Source organism: Anolis sagrei, chromosome 1 (genome assembly GCF_037176765.1).
Source record: "Anolis sagrei isolate rAnoSag1 chromosome 1, rAnoSag1.mat, whole genome shotgun sequence".
NCBI classification, from domain to species: Eukaryota; Metazoa; Chordata; class Lepidosauria; order Squamata; family Dactyloidae; genus Anolis; species Anolis sagrei.
Genome location: NC_090021.1, coordinates 248978539 through 249001018, shown reverse-complemented (window position 1 = coordinate 249001018; position 22480 = coordinate 248978539). Strand labels below are relative to the sequence as shown.

The window sequence follows — 22480 nt, the reverse complement described above, 5'->3', positions numbered from 1 at the left end:
CTGATTATTTTACAATGGCACACACATTTTGCAAGCTGTCAAGTAAGAGTGTATTGTGTAAAGACACTTTTGGCACCAATTCTTTTCCTTTAATCTGCAGTGCAGGAAAAATAGTAAAACTAATCACAGCATGCAGTATACTGTATTAGACTGGCCCAGCAAGACAAGAAACACAACTCATTGCATGCAATATGCCTGGATCTTACAAATAAATGTCTATCTCACAATTAAGTAATTAAGGACTCAATTCTTTAGACTACATAGAATAGAACACATTTCCTGATACCACAGGAATTCAAGTTAATTGCCTGATCTTCTAAAAATGCTTTTTTGAATGTGGGGAGGGGGACAAGTATTACCCATCATTGAATTTTTCATTCTTTAAATGTAAAAATTATGACACCGTGTAAGCTTACTACTTGCAATTGAATAAATGGTCCAGAATTTTTAAAAAAACCAAAAATCCAAAACCATGCATGTTGGTGGCTGAGATAGTGACATCTTTGTTTTCTAATGGTTCAGTTTACACACATTTTGTTTCCTGATCAAAACTATTAAAAGTTCATGTATAAAACTGCCTTCAGGCTAAGGTGTATATGGAACATAAATGAACTTCACGTTTAGACCTGGGCCCAATCTCCAATATATCTCAATATGTACATATGTTCAAATACAGGTATTCCAAAATTTAAAGTACTTCTGGACTCAAGTATTTCAAACAAGACATAGTCAACCTGTATTACCTTTGCTACTACCATTAATCAAAGTGATGATTGACAGAATAATCCATCTCTGTCTAAATCATAATAAAATGTTGTCCAGGCACTTGTTCACATAGAATACTGCAATGAGAACACCTTTATGTTCTCACAGAGGAACAGTGCTTTTGCTGAGCAAAATCCCCTCCCAGTATGTGGAATACTTTTATTTTATTTCTTCTCCTGAAAAGAAACATGAAAAATTACAACCACCAATATTTATTTGTTACAAACTATGAAAAACTAATCACCTTGATCTCTTAAATAGGGCCAATAATTAAATATCTATATCTCTATACATTATATGAACAGACTAAAGCTGGTGGTTTCTAAAATAATCTTAACTCATTTGCTTTACAACGCTGTGCCCTTTTTGAGTCTTGTTTGCATGCTTGATATGGCACTGGCTCAGCAGTTCCAACAGCAGCCAAGACAATTCCTTGCAAGATGCTCCAGGAGAAGATGAAAAGCCCACCAGAATCCTGGCAAACACACTACAGAAGAGACATGCTTAACCTGCCTGAAATGCTTTAATGAATTTCCCCAATGTACACAAGAGAGAGAAGCAATCCACAGAAGTGTCTCACACTAAACAGACCCTTAACAACTGGATTGGCACGAAATGACAAAATGTTCAGCAGTGGCTGAACTCCAGAACTTAGCAAAAAACACATGGGCACAACAAGATGGATTTGAGGCTACTTAGATGTTTTTAGGAAGAAGAACTGCCACTTGATCTCAGTGACATGCTTGTTAACCTATGTTTGAAAAACAGAATGCAAGGCAAGGAAGGGGCTTGTTGCATGAAAGTAGAACTGAGAAAAGAAAACTCGGGAACATATTTGATATTTCACTAGCCTGGGACAACAGGAAGCTATATGGCACTGTTGATAGCAAGCATGCAAATGGTTGAAAAATCTCAACTTTCAGTCCATCACCTTTCTTATGAATAAAAAATCACTGCAATGAAAGATTGTTATCTGTCAGCAATAAATGAGCCTTCAGAACTGAATTTGCGAAATATGTATGTTGACCTCATGCATAGGTCAAGGGCAGGTTTGGGACCAAAATTATAGATACATTGAAGATCATGCCACAAAGAGGGAAAAATGTCAGGGCTGCCTCTGGAGACCATCCATCCCTGACTGCTGATACTGCCATTTCCCTACCCAGACAAAAAAGGTCAGAATAGACATGACAGCAGAGAGAGTGGAGGGAGTTGGTGCCTTTTTTAGGTTATCCCAGGATGGACTAAACCCTCACCTTTTACGATTTCACTCAGAGAAGGGGATAGTTCTTAGGTTTGTGTCCACACAATCACATTTCCCAACCAGTTATAAGAAACCTCAAAATTATGGTGCCTCATAATATCTCCAAAATTGTAGATACCATTGCTGAGCTGGAAGTTTGATGTTGCAACTTTTCATGACATAATCTTTACAGAAATGAGGGAAAGAGGATTGAGAATTTAGAAGGGGAGAAGTCACAGGCATGTGTAATAAAAATAGGGAAGGGGCAGTTACCGCTATGGCTTTAAAAATATTTTTCAGACAGCCATCAAACTCCCCTTCACCCCCGATTTCAGATCAGAAAAAAATCTTTCTCATGGGACTCATTCTCACACGCCATCACACTGGTTCAATACACTAACAGACTGTTTGTATAAATAACTAAGCTAGGTATGTATGAAAAGATGCCATTCTTTTTTCTTACATTTTTTTGACTTGTGTTAATAACACTGCTATAGCTATGAGGAGGGTTTAAAAATATAAGAACTTCAAAGAACAAGGCAAGTACTATCAGATTGTACAGGGTTAGTCAAAATGCATAGGCCAATAAGCCATTCAATTGAATGGCTTATTGGCCTATGCATTTTGACTAACCCTGTATTACTACAATATATTTCTGCTTGCAAAAGGTTTGGTGGTTATAAGTCAAAACATCTGTAAATGGGAAGAATTAATGCATGTCATTCAAACAAATCCTGTTTATTAGGGAGACAGTTACTACCAAAATATTTTTATGCTTCTGTTTTAATTATTAAGGCAGACAGTTTTACTGGAAACTTTGCAGGTTTAGGAGAATATCCCTTTCTCTAAATGTAATTTAAGCATAATCAAAAGAGGGCAATAAAGCACACTGACCTGAATTTGCTGCTGCAGTAGATTGATTTTGTGCTGCTGTTGCAAAAGTTGCTGCTGTTGTCTTGCAATCTATTAGAAATAATTTTTCCATTAAATGAAAACAATAAATGTAAAAGTTTCAATACTGTTAAGAAAAAACAAGTCAAGTCAAAAAACTTATTCCCCATAATAATTTCCAAGATTTTTCTTCTTGGTTTCATTGAACTTCACTCATCCATAAGTTAACTAAAGGATAGAAAAAAAGTTTGTATGTTTTCATCCACTAATCTATTTTTCAAGACTGTGAACTAAATCCAGTTGGCACTTGCAACTATGGTAAAACCAGTGGGTCATTTGTTCTTAGATGTTTTAACTTGCTTAGGACATAGCACTGCTATGGCTGATACTCTTCACCTACAAGGAGGGTATGATTGAAGACATCAAGGCTGTTGTGTGGAATCCTGTACTTCATATATAAGTTACTATGCCCTATTTTATCATAATGCTAGAATATGTTTGGTACCTTCAGCCTCATAAATGAAAGCAAAAAAGCATTGATTTCATCATCATTGCTCCTAATAGCAATTATTTCACAAAATTTCAGGGGGGAAAGAAAATGCTGAAGTTACAATAAAATCAACAACAACAAACCTCAGCTTTAATTATGTAACAGGAATATATTAGAATCAACTATCTATATGTACAAGCACAAAGCACAGCTCCTCCAGGGTTCTCTGCTGAAAAATGTGCATGGAATCTAGTGCTCTAAATATGTGGTTTTCAATCCTTCTCAAGTTCAGTTACTCTGCTATTGTCAAAGGATGAAGTTCCACTGCAAAAGCATGAGGGCACAGTGAGTTAGAGAAGATTTAAACATCTAGAATAATACAAAATGTGGCATTTGGAATTGGGTTGCTTATTGGAATTTTGCTCTCTGTGAAATAAATTCTCACAGAGTACTATCGCATGAGAACCAAAGATAGGTAAGGCTACAAATATTTCCTATGACGATTTGTTAGTTTTCTAGATGTGGAGTATTACTGTATATGTAGCAAAGCAAATGAATCATTATGCCAATTGTTAACAGCCTCTGGGGAATCTGAAATAAGAAAAAAAATGCAGTTGGGTGCTACATGACTAAGGAAGCATCAACACTGTAGAAGTAATGCAGTTTGACACCACTTTAACTGACATGGCTCAATGCTATGGAATTCTATTTGGATGAAGTGGCTGTGAAGGCGGAAGAAGTCTGCAACAAATTGAGAAGCCACGGTCATTGTGTTAAACTACACCACCAGTGGAAACTCACTCTGTGAAGACTGTGTGTTGATCAGTTGTGCACTGACCTCCACACATTAAAAAAACTTATGCACAGGCATCTTCCAAAGAAAATAAAAACAAACCAACAGAAATCCCATGGCGATCAGCGAGTGGCAACGGGGGCAGGACTGTGAAATCTGGAAGCCCCTAGTCACAGACTGGCACATGGGCGGTGGATACGGACTCCGTCATTCTACCTCAAGGTCCGAGGCAGTTGAGTAATTCACCAGCTGTATCCATGACTAAGCAGCCCTTTTTAGGACCCACTCTGCTCACCTCACACGAGGAATGGGCTAGAAAAGGTGCCCTAAACATAGTCTGCCTCTCTTATCCCTGACTGGACTGCTGCGTCCAGTGGGGTCACTACCCTGCGGCCAAAAAAGAAAAATGAACTTCGGTACATGGAACGTACGGACACTGATGGACAACACTGACAGTGAACGCCCCAAACGCAGAACTGCCATCATTGCAAGGGAGCTGGGACGCTTTAAAATCAACATAGCAGCCCTTCAGGAGACCCGGAGAGCAGGAGAGGGACAGCTGAAGGAAGAAATAGGAGGCTACACCTTCTTCTGAAAGGGACTGCCCGAAGAAGACCAAAGAATGCATGCAGTTGGCTTTGCTATCAGAAATGATCTGGTGAAACATCTGACCGAAGCACCCACAGGCATCAACGAGTTACTCTCAACCCTCCAAATTGATCTTGCCAAAAACCAACAGGCAAACATCATAAGTGCCTATGCACCAACACTAGATGCTGATGAAGAGATCAAGGAAATTTTTTACTGTCAGCTGGACACCGTCCTAACGGAGATACCTAAGGAGGACAAAATCCTCCTCCTGGAGGACCTTAATGCAAGAGTCGGGCAAGACTTCAACCTGTGGCCAGGGACCATAGGAAAAGACAGGGTTGGAAACAGCAACTCGAATGGCACCCTGCTTCTCACCAAATGTGCGGAACACAACCTTGTCGTCACCAATACGCTCTTCCGCCAGAAAAACAAGCTCAAGACATCATGGAAGCACCACCAGTCAAAGCTTTGGCACCTCTCAGACTACATAATCACACGTGCCAGAGATCGCCGTGATGTGCTCCTCACAAGAGCCATGACAGGTGCTGACGACTGCTGGACAGACCACAGGCTAATACAATCCAAAAACGGCTATCAAGATAGCCCCCAAGCACATACTCTAAGGAATAAAGACAAGGTGCAAAATGAACGCCCAAGCCCTTCAGGAGCCCTCCAGACGAGCCCTTCTCCAAACAGCACTAAAGGACCATCTACCCACAGAACACCCCAAAAATGTTGAGGAACATTGGAACAAACTCAAGACCTCCATCATGACAGCTGCGAAGAAACTATTGGATGTCAAACCAAGAAACATCAAGATTGGTTTGACAAAAATGACAACGAGATCCAACAGCTAATTGACAAGAAAAGGAAAGCCTTCCAAACATGGCAGAGAGACATCAACTGTGCTGCTAAGAAAAATATCTACGCCAGTGCAAAAGCTGAGATCCAAAGAAGGACAAGAGAACTCAAGAACAACTGGTGGACAAAGAAGGTTGAAGAAATCCAACACCTGGCAGATTCCCATGATGCTCAGGGATTTTTCAAAGCCACAAAGGTCATCTATGGACCAAGAAACCATGGCATACAGCCTCTACGCTCATCAGATGAAACCAAACTCCTGAAGGACCAAAACTCAATTGCACTACATTGGAAAGAACACTATCAAAGCCTCCTGAACCACAGCTCCAATGTGGTCAAAGAGGTTCTCTAACAAATCCTGCAACAACAAACCAGGGATGAGCTTGCAGCACTGCCTAATCTGGAAGAAGTCAGCAATGCCATCAGCCAACAAAAAAATAAGAAAGCCAGCTGACCTGATGGGATTCCTGCTGAAATCTTTAAAGAGGGATGACCTGAGCTGACACAACGACTCCACCAGCTCATAGAAAAAGTGTGGGTGACCGAGAAAATCCCAGCAGATTTCAAGGAAGCCACCATCATCAACCTCTTCAAAAAAGGGGAAAGAACAGACTACGGAAATTATCAAGGTATCTTCCTTCTAACCTCAACTGGGAAAATCCTCACAAGAATCCTAGCAAATCGCCTTCTACCCCTCTCAGAAGACACCCTCCCAGAATCCCAGAATGGCGTCCACCCCTCCAGAGGAACCGTGGACATGATGTTCACTGCAAGACAGCTCCAAGAAAAATGCAGGGAACAAAATCAACCTCTGTACATGGCATTCATTGACCTTGCAAAGGCATTCGACACAGTGAATCACAGCGGCCTCTGGACCATCCTCCAAAAAAGCGGGTGCCCTAACAAATTTGTGAACATCCTGCGGCTCCTCCATGATGACAGGACGGCAACAGTCTTGGACAGCAATGGCTCCCAAAGTGACCATTTAAGGTGGAATCAGGCGTCAAACAGGGATTTGTTATTGCCCCAACTTTATTCTCCATCTTCATTGCTATGATACTTCACCTTGCTGATGGGAAGCTTCCCACCTGAGTGGAAATCATCTATCGGACAGATGGCAAGCTCAGCAGACTGAAAGCAAAAAATCAAGGTTACAACAACATCTGTTATAGAACTCCAGTATGCTGATGACAATGTCGTCTGTGCGCATTCAGAAGAAGATCTACAAGTCACTCTAAACACCTTCGCAGAAGCATACGAGAAGCTCGGCCTAACATTGAACATCGAGAAAACCAAAGTGCTGTTACAGCAGTCCCCAGCCAATCCCTCTCCAATGCCAGAGATACAGCTTAATGGTGTAACGTTAGTGGATGATCTGCGCCGGGAGCTCGACAGGGGGAGTGTGTCCCTGTTGGTGCTGCTGGACCTCTCAGCGGCCTTCGATACCGTCAACCACGGTATCCTTCTGGAATGCCTCGCAGGGATGGGTCTCAGGGGCACTGTTTTACAGTGGCTCCGGTCATTCCTGAAGGGCTGATCCCAGAAGGTGTTATTGGGGGACACCTGTTCAACCCCACAACCTTTGTCTTGTGGGGTTCCACAGGGCTCAATACTGTCTCCCATATTGTTTAATGTCTACATGAAGCCACTGGGAGAGATCATCCGGAGTTTCAGGGTACGATGTCATCTGTACGCAGATGATGTCCAACTCTTTCACTCCTTTCCACCTGCTACTAAGGAGGCTGTCAAGGTCCTGAACTGGTGCCTGGCCGCTGTAACAGTCTGGATGAGGGTGAACAAATTGAAATTGAATCCAGACAAGACAGAGGTACTCCTGGTCAGTCGCAAGGCCAAACAGGGCATAGGGTTACAGCTTGTGCTGGATGGGGTCGCACTCCCCCTGAAGGCGCAGGTTCGCAGCTTGGGTGTGGTCCTGGATTCATTGCTGAGCCTGGAGCCCCAGGTCTCGGCGGTGACCAGGGGAGCATTTGCACAGCTAAGGCTCGTGCGCCAGCGTGCCCGTACCTTGGGAAGTCTGACTTGGCCACGGTAGTCCACGCTCTGGTTACATCCCGTTTAGACTACTGCAACGCTCTCTACGTGGGGTTGCCTTTGAAAATGGCCCGGAAACTTCAACTGGTCCAACGTGCGGCAGCCATGTTACTTACAGGAGCGGGACGCAGGGAGCACACAACCCCCTTGTTGTACCAGCTCCACTGGCTGCCGATTTGCTACCGGGCTCAATTCAAGGTGCTGGCGTTGGCCTATAAAGCCTTAAACGGTTCCGGCCCAAGATACCTATCCAACCGCATCTCGACCTATTAGCCCACCAGGACTTTGAGATCTTCCGGGGAGGCCGTGCTCTCGATCCCACCTGCTTCACAAGCATGGCTGGAGGGGACGAGAGATAGGGCCTTCTCGGTGGTGGCTCCTCGGCTGTGGAACACCCTTCCCAGGGACATTAGACTGGCTCCTTCCCTGATGATATTCTGCAGGAAATTTAAAACTTGGTTGTTCAAGAAGGCGTTCGAACAAGAAGTACAATGATTGGTAATGACTATAGGAATGGAATAACGGAAAATGATATTGGATTGTGGTTTGGACGATGAGACGACGCTGAATGGTTTTCGTAGTAATGACAATGTTTTGTATAATGCTTTTTGTATAATGTTTTTGCGTAATGGATTGAAAATTGTTTTATACTGTGTTTTGAATTTTGTTTTTCCTATGTTATACACCACTGTGAGTCGCCCCTGGGCTGAGAACAGCGGTATATAAACAAAGTAAATAAATAAATAAACATTAGAAAATGTTGACCATTTCCGCTACCTTCGCAGCCACCTCTCCACCAAAGTCAACATCAACACCGAAATACAACACCGCCTGAGCTCTGCGAGTGCAGCATTTTTCCGAATGAAGGAGAGAGTGTTTGAGGACCAGGACATCCGTAGGGATACCAAGGTGCTTGTCTATAAAGCTATTGTCCTCCCAACCCTGCTATATGCCTGCGAAACGTGGACTGTCTACAGACGTCACATGCAACTCCTGGAACGATTCCTGCAAATCTCTTGGGAAGACAAGCAGACAAACGTCCACGTGCTGGAAGAAGCAAAGACCACCAGCATTGAAGCGATGGTCCTCCGCCATCAACTCCGCTGAACCAGCCACATTGTCCGGATGCCCGACCACCATCTCCCAAAGCACTCTACTCCGAACTCAAGAATGGAAAACGGAATATTGGTGGACAGGAAAAGACATTTAAAGATGGGCTCAAAGCCAACCTTAAAATCTCTGGCATAGACACTGAGAACTGGGAAGCCCTGGCCCTTGACCGCTCCAGCTGGAGATCAGCTGTGTCCAGCAGTTCTGCAGAATTTGAAGAGGCACAAATGGAGGGTGAAAGAGAGAAACGTGCCAGGAGGAAGGCGCATCAAGCTAACCCCGACCGAGACTGCCTTCCACCTGGAAACCAATGCCCTCACTGTAGGAGAAGATGTAGGTCAAGAATAGGGCTCCACAGCCACCTACGGATCCACAAGAATACTGATCATGGAAGACTATCCTACTCGTCCAATGAGGGATCGCCTTAGTAAGTAAGTAACCATGGCAGTTTAATTGGTGTTGAATTGCATTAAGTTCTACATTTCTATATTCTATATTCTATGAATGCACCCTAAGTCCTGCAACCATGGTGCTCCTTCACATGCCATTCCATTAGTATACTGATTTTTGAGAAGTAGATTTGCGAGACTTTATTCTTGCATTTAGTTTACAGTTTTATTGTGCTTTTAAAACTGTCATGCTTGAAGATTTCAAGATTTCTATATATAGTGTGAAATTTTATCAGTATAAGTAATTCTTCTAGAAATGTGAAGGTTTTTGTTGGGGTGGGGGTAAAACTTAAATAGCAACATAAAATTCATTTAGTTTGGGGAATAAGCTCATACATAAAAAGAGATGCTCGTGCAGAGGCAAATGCTACTCAAAAGACTTGGATCCAGGTCCTGTGTTAACGGTGAAGGCTTCGGGACTGATTTTGTGGGAGTACAATTTGCTAGTGCACATCTCATTGCAGTTCTAAGTAATATATAGGAGCAGATGAATATTCATTTCCTTATGAAAACCAATGAAGTGCTACCATGACATCTAATATTGATGGTGCTGTGATCAGGAAAGGAATCCAAAACACTATAGTGCAATTACTTTGATAACGTCTCAATGTATAGGGCTCAGCACAGCAAAAGCTGGTACTGAAGCACCATGTGGCTCAAATTCTGAATTTTATTTGCCAATTGGTTGAGCTACATGCTCGCTTCATTGAGCATGACAACCTAGTTTTAAGTGTCATTTAATTTTCATTTTGAAATATAATTACAAAGTGTTCACTGTAAGATATCACTCGTCTGCAAATGTGTCAAGATTAATTTGTGCTAGCTTATTCACAAGTGTCAATAGTTAATTACTGTGTCATCTCTGGATGGCTAAATGACATTCTAACTTATGATTTTTTACAGTATTCCTTTATGTTATTTTCCATTAGGGACAAGTCCATATTCCTTACATGTGGGCAAATATTCAAGCACATAAAATACCAGACGTCACAACTCATTAAAATCAACAGAGCATACATTGCTGTATATACACCCTATAAAACACATTTAACTGAAAAGATAATTCTAGTTTAATGTCGGATTCCTAAAAACTGCACATTAATTTGAAACTAATGCCTAAGGAACTCATGAAATCATTTGGCATTTAAGGTTTTATACAAAGCAAGTTAAGAGTATTGTTTATTTTCTAGTCTCTACTGTATGTACTAGTGCTCATTCTGATCTAGTTTGCTTTGAACTTCTAATGGACAAACAGATAATAATTTAACACATCTTAATAAATTTGTTTGAAAAATGTTAATTCTATGAACTAGCAAGAAAAAAGTTTCCTAAACCAATCGTCATTGCTGGGAAAGTTTGACTCAATGAGCATAATCCACTAAGTGTGATTCTGCCACAAATAAGAATCTGAAATAAATAACAATTTGCAGAAGCATAGTCTGATTTCACTGAACGTTTAGGAAAGGGGAGAATTCATTAATAAATAGTTCAACACATTGACCCAATGTCTTATTTGTCTCTACAGTAGACCTAGTTCATAATGTGTATTTGTCTACAAGCAACTATAAAATACAAAATTACATTTAAGCATTTAAAAAAATGAAAATTCAATGGAGTGGATTATTTCCCAATATTGTTACAACTAATTCATTCTTCACAAGCAATATAAAGATATACATGTGACCATGTAGAACTTTCTGTAGGCACCATGTATTAACAATGCAATGCTGTCTACAGACTAGAGTGAATCTATGCATTTTGGAAAGTCTTGTTTTTAAAGATATCAGAACTTGTAGGTGGAGACTGAGTAGATGGGAGAATTTTGAATCTACCAAATGCTGGGCGTGAAATACCTATTTTCACATGTTGACATTTTGTTGCTCACCTGTTCCTGCTGTTGGCGAGCAAGGTCCATTTGCTGCCGTTGTTTTTCTATTTGTGATGCTGCCAGCTTTTTCTGCTCATCATGAGCAGCCAGAAGCTGCTCCCGTAAACTGATGAGCTGGGTGATCATCGTAGAGAGCTGTCTCTCTTTTTCTGCTAGGCTTTCTGGTGTACCTACAAAAGAACAGAGGGAGATGCCCAGTAAATAATAGGTGGACCATAAACATCAAGCAAAAACCAAAGGGATATAACTGACAGTTTTGTATTTTAAAAGAGGAAGGATGAATCTTTATTTTATTAGGCTATAGGCCAATAGATTTTGCTACTGTCTTTGCTGTTCTGAAATGGAGGGAATGCCACTGTGTGAAACAGAAAACAGCCAATTTTCCCCCTTCTGACAAGAGTAATTAATTATGTACTCCGTAAGATCAGATCCCTCTTTCCTTTCCATTCCAGTATAATGACTCCTTAATGGATTACCAAATTCACAAATAGATTAACATAATTTTCCCTCCATTATACATTTTTATACAAACAAAATACAATACAAAAAGAGAATCATGCTTAATAAGGAAAGCAACTTAATTATTGGTGCTAATTTCTGAATGAGTTCTAGTTTTCACATCAACTGAGGATGACACAGAACATTACAAGATATATATATAATTTTTTGTTACTAAGAAACCGGGGCTAATATGAGCCCTGATAAGAAAGAGCAAAAGCAAACAAATCTAAACCTTTTGCTATTGAAAGAAAATTCTACTGAGCGAAAGAAATATAAAGTTTTGTGTTTAACTTAAAATTCTTTTAAACAAATCTGGAAATAGGAGGAAAAAGAAGTCTTTTTCAAATGAACAGTCCTGCTTAATCTTGTGATGGATATTTTTTTTAAATAGCTTCCTTGCTAAGTGTTAGCATAGCAGAAAGCAGCCAACTATGAAAGTGTGATTTTAAAACAGAATTGATCAGAAATACTCCTCACTTCTAGGTTGAAGAAAGATAGCAAATTGTACTCCAGTATGTCTGAGGTTGACAATGAATGTGAAAATCATCCTACAGAAATCAGCAGCAAATCTTTCATTGGCTTTGAATGGTTGTGGGAATCATCGCATACCCAGTTACTGGTTTAAGATTATCAAACACTAATAAATCAGGATATGAGTCAGCTCCTTTGTCCACACATGCGAAGAGGGTAATAAACCAATAAGCTACAGCTAACCACACCTTCCCATTATGCTAAAACTGGAAAGTTATGGTTAATTATTTCCAAACATGAAGTTTACTTTCAAATTCTGGCTTTTTGGGATCTATTAATCATAGTTTCTGGTTCAAACACAATGATAGTGATAATGAACCATGGTTTCTTACAGTTTTTCCATTTCTCATTCAAAGGGAGAAGCAAAGCAGGAATACTACAAGGTGCAACATTGTCTAAAATAAAATTTACATGCAGAAGAATCCATAATATTATTCAAGAAATGATACATGTGCAAGAATGAAAGTGGTTCTTTAAGGCACAGTTACATATTACCAATTCACAAATTTGCTTGCTTCTTTATTCAGTTAAAATTAAATGAACAGCAAGAAGCTCATGTTAGCCAGAGTAGTCCTCTTGCTAACGTAAGTTCACCAGGTAGTTTTGGGGAAGCCTTTACCTATCTTGCTTCACATAAATATAGTGCAGATAAGACTGATGTAAACCATGCTGCCACATAAACCATGCTGCCAAGTGATATACATGTTAAGTAACTGGAAACAGATGCAGGGCTGCCTGAAGAAGATCACAAGGATTAACTGATCATGACAATCCTCCTTTTCTTCCCCTTCAACAATTGGAGCCATAGTCCCTACATGGTTGGGTTATGTGAGAACACCAGTTTGGGCTTGGTCTGCAATCACTCTCAGGAATGGCAATGCTTTCATGTTCTGGCTATATACCTGAGCTATCAAATAAACTTTTTTAAAAATGCAAAACCCAACACTTTTGAACACATACATACAAATGTTTTTGTCTGCATTTGTTTATTTGGTATTGCTGAAGGTGATGATATTTCTTCTCTCACGCAGGCAAAAATATTTCAGAGGAGTTGACAATTTGTTCAACAGAGTGTCTCCAGGAATCTGGACCCTTATGATTTCATTGTAGATTTGTGTTCCTTTGGGGATCAACTATACGGCGTTTTAGACCTATGGTTTAACCCCAGTTGTCTCATGGCCTCTCTGCAGCTCTGGGAACTCTGTTGCCTTTCATTGCTTTAAAATGAGTGATGGCGACTGTTCCGGATTGGGAGTATTTGTTCAAGTAGCAGCTTTGGTTTTAAACCTTTGTTTGTTTATTTATTTGTGCATATGCAGAAATTTACTAATAGTGCAGGAGGTGTAGACTCAAAATTAATAAGAACATCAACCCTGGCCTTCTCTTACTCAACTGCTGAGTATGCCTGCCCCATCTGGCACAAATATGCCCATGTGAAGTAGGTGAATATAGCACTGAATGTAGACATGTAGAATAATCACAGGATGTTCTACACCTGCTGATAAACTTTATAAGCTAGTTGGCATTGCCCCTCCCCCCAAATGTGTGACAGGAGGTTGCTGCCAATTGCGAGAGAAATAAGGTTGAACACTGTGAAAGTCACCCACTGTATAGCTATCAGTCTCCTCCCAGTAGACTTAAATCAAGGAAAGGTTTCATGATAACCACCACTTCTCATAGTTTCCCCAGCAACAGCAAGAATATCCCTGTGGGCAGCAAAATCAGGCAATTTCAACTGGATGCCCCCCACGAGGGTCTTCTTCCAGGGGTAAACCAAGAATGGGCAACTTGGAAGTCCCTGAACAGACTCAGAAGTGGAGTTGGCAGATCAAAAGACAACCTGGCAAAATGGCACAACCTAGAAGAATCCTCCACCTTGTGTTATTGTGGAGCAGAATGAACAACCCAGCATCTGTATGCTTGTCCACAATGCCCTGCCTCACACACAGAGGAAGAACTGCTTAAAGCTATAGACAATGCAGTCACTGTTCCCGTTTTGGGTCTGAAACTATTTAGCTTGCTTGTGCTCCCTTTATTGTATCAGTTTTAAACTTATTTATTTATGCAATGCTTTTGACATAAAATAAATGATTATATATGACCAAGGCAGCAAAATAAGCGCGCAGAAATGGAAAAATATTGTGATTCCAATAAATGAGAACTAGTTGTTGAAACTGACTGCTCTAACTGATATGCACAAATTATCACTGTCTTTATTCAGAAAAAGGAGAATAGAATGTTAACAGTTATAGTTGTGTGAGTTCAAATAATTTCTAATCTAAGGTGACCCTAAAATGAACCTATGAAGAACTCACACAACTATAACAGTTCTATAACAGTTCTTTAGAGTCGACACAAGCCCAGATCCTCTTCTAAAGCCTACTTTTTCTGGTGGACTGTCATAAGTAGACCAATAAAATTATTTCCTATCGTTAATCTGCCAACACAGTATAGCTGGGTCCCAGGCATGTAGCCGGGGGGGGGGGGGGGAGGGCTTGAGGGGCTTCAGCCCCCCCCCCCCCGAAATTCTCATGGTGGTCCGCGAGAAGGCCTTACTGGTACATTATTTCAACTGTTATGTTTATTCATATCATGATCTGATCACCCTGCTCAATATTTCCATATGCAGACTCAGCCCCCCCCCCCCCGAATCAAACTCAGCCCCCCCCCCCCAAATCAAAATCCTGGCTATGGGCCTGCTGGGTCCTTTTGCCCATTAATGTCATATAGCTTCTACTGTATTACAAATTTTTGGACTCAGGTATAACCTCGGTCTTTTTGCTCATAAGTGGTTCAACACTATTGGAAATGGCACATATTCATCAGATAGCAACCAACACTTTAATATGAAGGGGAAGATGGAGATTGCTGCTGGTAGAAGATGATGAATTGCCTGACACCACAATTAATTGCTCAGTATTTGAACAACTTTGGGAATCTGATATTTATAAATTAGTAGACAAAACAAATTGTTATTTCAAAGTGATATGACAGGTGGACTTATTTACTTGCCAGATTTCACACATATCAAAAATTTGCAATACTATTCACAACAGTACAGACATATAAAACTTATCAACATAAACTATACACAGTGAAACAAAATAAATATTGAATATGTGCTTTGTAAAAATTTGGTATATATGAGGACTAAGGAAGTACCGAATGGAACAAACTGGAAGTAAACAAATTTTCCATCTCCACATAGGACGGATATGGTTATTTTGGAAACTGTTGTCTAATGTAGAGGAATATGTGACTCAAGTTCTTAGAAGGATTTTCTGTTCTCCTTTGTTAGCATATTATTCTGCAAAGGTTGCGCTTCCTCTGTAATATGGCTGCATAACTAGCACATGCCATTTATACAGAAAGAAGGATGTTGGATTATTCCACTATAATTAGCTCAAACTGCTTTCTTTAGGTGTGATACATTATCAACATCTGACAGAACCGCTTCTCCTTATTTGAATTGCAAGCAGTGGGAGCCAGAAACCTCCCATTAAACAACCTGTAGTGAAAAATGTACCATAGAAAGGATGATATTTAAATATTCATTTTGTTAAATGCCCCATCCCACAATGACCCAAAATTCTATATCCAAGATCACTTCCTGATCCATAAAGTCCAATAATAGTTTTAATCCTTGGCTAAAAATACATTCTTTGTGCATAATGACTACACTTAGTGATTATTTGAAAGTTATGGTCAGTGCCTCAGCCATTGCGGGAATTGAGGTCTTAGACAACCAATAAAAGGATGGCTATCATACATCCATACATTGTTTGATTATCTTGCATGCTCTCCTATTGAAAACTGAAGATGAAGAAAACAAGAGACATAAAACTTGGATAGAAAAAAATTATAGAAGGAAGAAGTCCCCTCCCCATTTTGGGGCCAGGGAGAGAGTTTCCTATCCTGCTATCCTCACGTGATTTTTCTAGAGCTTAAATCCAGATAAAAAGTAGCTTACTAAAGATGCAGAGGAGATTGACCTGGCCTGGCTGGACCAACCAAGGTCTCATCATTTAACTGTGTGCTTGCTATCCTTACATTGCAGTGTCCTATGATACCATTAAAAATTATCAGGAAATGAGGGCTTCTGCAGAACAGTAAAATGGCACCTATTTTTTTAAATGCTAAGTATCTCCAAAGTGTACTTGCTGTAAAGTCAGTGAAACCATCTTCACTGAAAAAAAATCTAATAAATGTGTCCACTTTCATTACACATTACGAATGGATTTCTTTGACTGCCTTGAAATTGTCTCTGTTCTTTAACTCAGAAAACAAGACTACAATGCCTCCCCCTACACCAGCTTTCCAATGGGGTCTTCCTTATCCCCAAATCACATCTGTCTTGAGTTTCTCTCAGATTTGTCAGGTGGATCAGTGCTCCCCAGGGCCTGCTCCAGCTGAAGTATTTTAATTTGACTAAACACCTGATTTATTTTATCTCTCCGATGAGAAAGGCAGTTTGTCTTAATAGAGCCTGTCAACCCACAGTCCCATTCAGAGCAATTTACAGGCAGCCAGGGACGCTGGGAGAGAAGAGTGCTGTGATTCTGTATTTTTTCCTCACCCAGAAAGCATCTAAAAGCAGCTATTCATGGATCCTGCATGTGGCATTTTAGAACTGAATTAGCTTTTTATTCAAGCAACTACACTGGTTGTGAATAGCTTATCTGTAAAATTGCCACATTCACTACTGATTTTATTAACCTTTGGCTCTATCACAAAATGGTCTTCAGTTAGGGAGGACCTTTAAATTTGACACTTTTTTCCCTAAAAGACCTTTATTCTAGTGACTTTAGATTTACTGCATTTGATCCATTGGCTCTTTTACCAGTTATATTCAAAACTGTAACTCTCAGAGAGGAAATCAATAAGATGCAAATAGAGAGAGAAAGAGAATAACAGTTTTCCTTAACAAGAGTTAGAAAGCAAACCAAGAAGATATCATAATATGAATCTTCCTAAATGAGAGAATTGCCTGCATGGCAGCTCTTCAGTTTATGACAACCATTTCTATTGCTTACAGAATGGTAAATAAATTGTGTGCATATGTGGCATGAATGAAATAAAGTAAGATTAAAATATTTAAAAGAACGATTCTGAAGATCTTTTCATGTACCAACATTCCTGTGGTAGCACTGCTGACAAGAAGACAAGATTCTTTCTAGAATTAAAGAACAGCTTACCTTTTCTGCAATGGAAAACAGTTCCTACAATTACTACTATTAAAACAACCAGCAAGTTATGTATGTTGTATACCCCAGTATGGCATACAGTAAGTTCCACTCAAATGGTGGAGCTTTCACCTTCTCTCTTTTGGACAACTTCCCTGAAAGCCCCCCAAGACAGATTGAGACAACAAAAGAGAGACTGTGGAGAGAGGGAGCACCATATATGTTTTAGATGACTTCATTTAGAAGTCAAGGGCTGGTTTTGGGACCAAAATGATAGATTTTGATATGATCTATGGATAAGTTGAGAATCATTCTATGCAGAAGAGAAAGCATCAATGCCAATGCAAGGGGCCAGCTGACCTTGCCCACCACCATTGCCATTTTCCTATCCAGGTTTTCAAAAAATTAAGGTACAATATTAACTCTTATTTTAAAAGAGAAAAAAGCCTTTACTTTGAGTAGAGTGATAAAAATGAGAGATGCCTACCCTGCAGTAATAGAGGCAGCAGAGAAATTGTTCCTTGTTGACACCATTGCAACATCAAGGAACTGTCCATCAGTGCTGTATTGAGTGGTCAGAGGGCTACTATGCACTGGTCCTCAAGGAGAAATCCCTGACCATTCAACAGCTCGTTGTGAAGAATTTGCATGGCACATTGCTGATAAAGTAGCTCAGAACCATTTCGACTTGGATGCTCATATTGATACAGTTCAAATAGCTGTAACTCTGGCGCCTTTCAATTTGTGCAGCTTGAGGACATGGGCAGGATCCTTGGAGAAGTTAGAGCTATCACATGTATTCTAGATCCTTGCCCTTCCTGGTTGATCAAACAGGCCAGAGGGGGGACTGGCAGTCAGTGAAGGTGGTGGTCAAAGCCTCTTTAGAACAAGGCAAAGTTCCAACTTGCCTAAAGAAGACAGTTGTGAGGTCTATATTTAATAAGCCATCCATGAACCTCTCTACAATGGACAGCTATCAGCTAGTGCCCAACCTTCCCTTTCCGAGCAAGGTCTTGGAGTGTGTGGTAGTCTCATAACTCCAGGGATTTCTGGATGAAACAGATTATCTAGATCCATTTCAATCTGGTTTCAGGCCTAGCTATGGAACAGAGACAGCTTTGGTTGCCTTAGTAGATGACCTACAAAGAGAGCTAGACAGGGGAAGTGTGTTCCTGTTGGTTCTCCAGGACCTCTCAGCAGCTTTTGATACCATCGACAACCCTTCTGTTGTAGCAGCTCTACTAGCTGCCAGTCTGTTTCTGGCCACAATTCAAAGTTATAATCTTTAAATCCCTAAATGGTTCAGGTCCAGGCTATTTGGCTAACTGCATCCCCTTGTACAAACCTGCCCGGGCCCTGAGATCTTCAGGAGAAACCCTTCTCTTGGTCCCACCTAAATTTCAAGCTCGGTTAGTGGGAATGAGAAAGTAGGCCTTCTCAGTCGCTGCCTCACGACTGGAACTCCCTGCTCAGGAACCCAGAATAGCCCCGTTCCAGAGGTAGGCTAAAGCCTTTCTATTCAGTCAGGCTTTAAAAGATGGAGGAGTTTAAGATCTAGTCAGGGGTGCTGTGGTTTTTAACTTTGGATATGTTTTGATTCTTTTAACTATGAATGTTTTAGCGCTGTGTGTGTTTAATTATGTTTTAATGGTTGCATATTTTAAATTGTATGCTAATGCTTTTATGTCAAGCTGCTTTGAGTCCCCTTTGGGGAGATAAAGCATGGTATAAATAGAAGGAGGAGAGGGAGAGGGAGAGGGAGAGGGAGAGGGAGAGGGAGAGGGAGAGGGAGAGGGAGAGGGAGAGGGAGAGGGAGAGGGAGAGGGAGAGGGAGAGCATGAGGAAGAGGAAGAGGAAGAGGAAGAGGAAGAGGAAGAGGAAGAGGAAGAGGAAGAGGAAGAGGAAGAGGAAGAGGAAGAGGAAGAGGAAGAGGAAGAAGTTAGTCTGTGCTAGGAGAACCTATGAGAAGAACTGAGTCTCCTCTACTCTTGGCTGTGCTTTTTGTTTCCACTGCCACAACCCTTTTTCTGCTCAGGCATTCAATAAGGCCAGAATTGCCACCATGGTATACAGCAGTGGTTCTCAACCTGGGGTCCCCAGATGTTTTTGGCCTTCAACTCCCAGAAATCCTAACAGCTGCTAAACTGCCTGGGATTTCTGGGAATTGGAGGCCAAAAACATCTGGGGACCCCAGGTTGAGAACCACTGGTATACAGAGAAATACAAATTACAGACTGCATAACAATCTGATAAAGGCCTGATAAAAAACCTACTGAAGACAAGTTATTCTTTCTCCCTTGATTAGATTTGAAACATGGATGACATTGATTCCCCATTCTTTTTTATTCAAGCTTTAGGAAACGAAGCCACCACAATACAGTTAATTAATGTATTAATTGCACTAGGTGTCTTAACTTTAATGAATATAATTTGAAATTATTATTACAAATATTATCACCTCCTTTTATTTCACAGTTTAAAAAGGTATTTCCCTTTTCAATACATTGTCATACACAAGTGAGATTGTTACCTGTTTCTTTCAACAGAATATGAAATCTAACTCTTTCATTCTTCATCTAACATACAAGTTAATCAAAACTTAATTTCAGATTCTTAGTGTATTAAGGGAAAAGTTTATTGTATAAAAATGCACTGAACTTATTGGGTCACTGACACAATAAAAGAGTTAAAAGCAGATAATCATAGTTGCTGAATACCATCTACTGAAATAACAAAACCATGAAAGCAAACACATTTTGAGAATTAGGGCAAATAATATTGCATCATTTAAATAAATTGAAATCATTTGCATAAAGCTAGCTATATGTTTATGAATTGAAAGTGGCACACAGTGCCAAGCACTAAAGGTTATTTGCCCTTTGTTGCTGAAAGATAAATTGGTCAAACAATTCTGTCTAATACCACAGACTGCAACAAACATCAGATACACTGTGGTATTTGTACTTCACAGGCTGTGGTCATCCATTTAGCATTCACCTTGTTTGATTAGGTTGCGTTCAAAATGCCACAAAACAGGGCAACAAAGGCAACAAAAATAAATATTGAGTGGTACAAAACAAAGACAGTAACAGAATGAAAGGGTTCTGAAATAAAAGTCACTTTTTGCTGTTTGTCTGTCTGTAGTCTCCTTCCATACACAAGCATCTAATTTGAGTTGTTAACTCTTAAAAACAGTTTCAAAAGCTTTCTGCTCTGATGAACCCCCAAGTGCATTATAAAAATAAAGGATTTAATTGCAGAACCACCACAAAGAATTCTATTATCTTATCAGTCTTTAGTTATAACAGCTGAAGCAATATGACTAAGTTCTGAATGGCTTTTTCTGTTTTTCATTGTAAAGAAGAAAAAGAGAAAAGAGGATACTGGAATTCCTTTATTCTATGATCAATTAGCAATTGTTGATACATCCATATGCTACGGTCCAGTCCTCAGTCAATAAAGTTTTCTAAATGGTGCAATTGTGTCTTCTTGCATCCACCGCAAACATGTACAGCTTGTAGAGAGGCTCATTTCATGAATGTGCCAACACCATCCAAATAGAAGAAATCTTCTAACTTAAGTCCAACATTTCTTTACTATGTTGGGTGTGGGGTGTAATTTCAAAGTGCTATAAACACGACTTCATCCATGCACAGAAGTATAGTGTCTTGCTATTTTCAACGTCACTTTTTCCAAAATTAACTACCTAAAATATATATTGGGTGGGAAAAAAAGCAATCTTTGGGCATTTATTCTGGTAAAATGGACACAAATGGGGGAAAGAGAATGCATCAAAGTGGTAGGCTTCATCTCTACATATGAATGATGGTAGTAATGATGATTTTTTTATAATAGACTTAATTTTTTCTCTATAATGTGTGACTGGATTGGGGTAAAACTAAGCACCACAATGCCACCCTACATCCATTACAGTCATTTACTTAATATCTGAGACAACATACCCATGCATGTTCCAAAATCGCCTTTGACCAAGCAACATCAGAGTGTCTTCAAGATGGCAAAAGTTATTAATAAGGAAAAACATACAAGCTAGGTGTTCTTGCAGCAGTTTTCTTTTTCTGGACCTTTCTAGGAAGGGGAAGACTGCACCCTTCCTCTCCTCCCTGCTGAGCTAATTGAGTGAAAACTACTTTTTCACTTTGAACTAAATTTGTATCAAGTGAAGAAATTGGAAAGAAACACTGAAATATTTTAAAACACCCAAAAAAGTGGCATATTGGAGGATTAATCAGGGCAGTTGGAGAGTATGCGTCAAGTTTCTACAATAATTAAAAGACAGTTTGTGTACTAACAATGGGCTATTTTCTAAACATGAGCAACTTAGAGCATCTAGCTGCAAAAGTATTTTGAATCAAGTACCATGGTTCTTCCTGCATTTTCTGTTAAGAAGAAAATAACATGTGTGGCACCAGCAGAATGAAGAACTGTGACAGCTATGGGCTCACCATGGTCATACTTAAGATTTTAAGTTGACTGACAAGTAATGGGATGTAAGCTAGGACAAAACTTTTCTGCAACTTGGGTGTAGCTTCTGCAGGGAAACATATGCTGACAACCTCCAAAACCATTCAGACATTTACTGGCAGTTTTTCACATTCACCAGATTTCAGTGAAAGTGAAAAATTAAATTTTAAAAATGCCACATTTTAACCTGAAAAGATATCTCTGTGAATTTCTAGGGTGGCAGGAGGTTGGACTGGATGGTCCTTGTGGTCTCTTCCAACTTCATGATTCTATAAATTTATGGTCTGCTGAAGGTTGACTAGAGAATATCACTGGAAGACCTGAAGATCTCCAAAGAGGAATTCTCTCTAGGAATCACTAGCTACTCCAGCATTATTCTATGGTCAACTTCCAGAGGGGGAAGACAGGACATTGTAATCAAATCCATGAATAATCAAATTTGCAAACCCACAAATGTGAAGGGCTGACTGTACCAGCTTAGGCTACTGTTGGCTGAAATAGCAGTGGAGACTATTATTCTATGAAAAGGAAAGAGGAAAAAACCCCTATTACAATGTAGGGCAGTATTTCTCAACCTGGGGATCGGGACCCCTGGGGGGCGATCATAAGGGGGGATATCAAACTGGGACACAAAAGAACACCCTCCC

The 22480-nt window shown here is 40.1% G+C and overlaps 1 protein-coding gene across 14 annotated transcripts in view; it reads right to left on the bottom strand.

Moving 5' to 3' along the window:
• SOX6 (SRY-box transcription factor 6) overlaps positions 1–22480 on the bottom strand; it is a 521576-nt gene that overhangs the window by 176722 nt on the left and 322374 nt on the right. For all 14 annotated transcript variants that reach the window (XM_060767625.2, XM_060767634.2, XM_067462638.1 and 11 more), the window contains 2 exons: positions 11131–11303; positions 2903–2971 (listed from right to left, as the gene is read on the bottom strand). In XM_060767625.2, coding sequence (XP_060623608.2) covers positions 2903–2971; positions 11131–11303 — 242 coding nt within the window. The remainder of the gene's footprint in view (positions 1–2902; positions 2972–11130; positions 11304–22480) is intronic.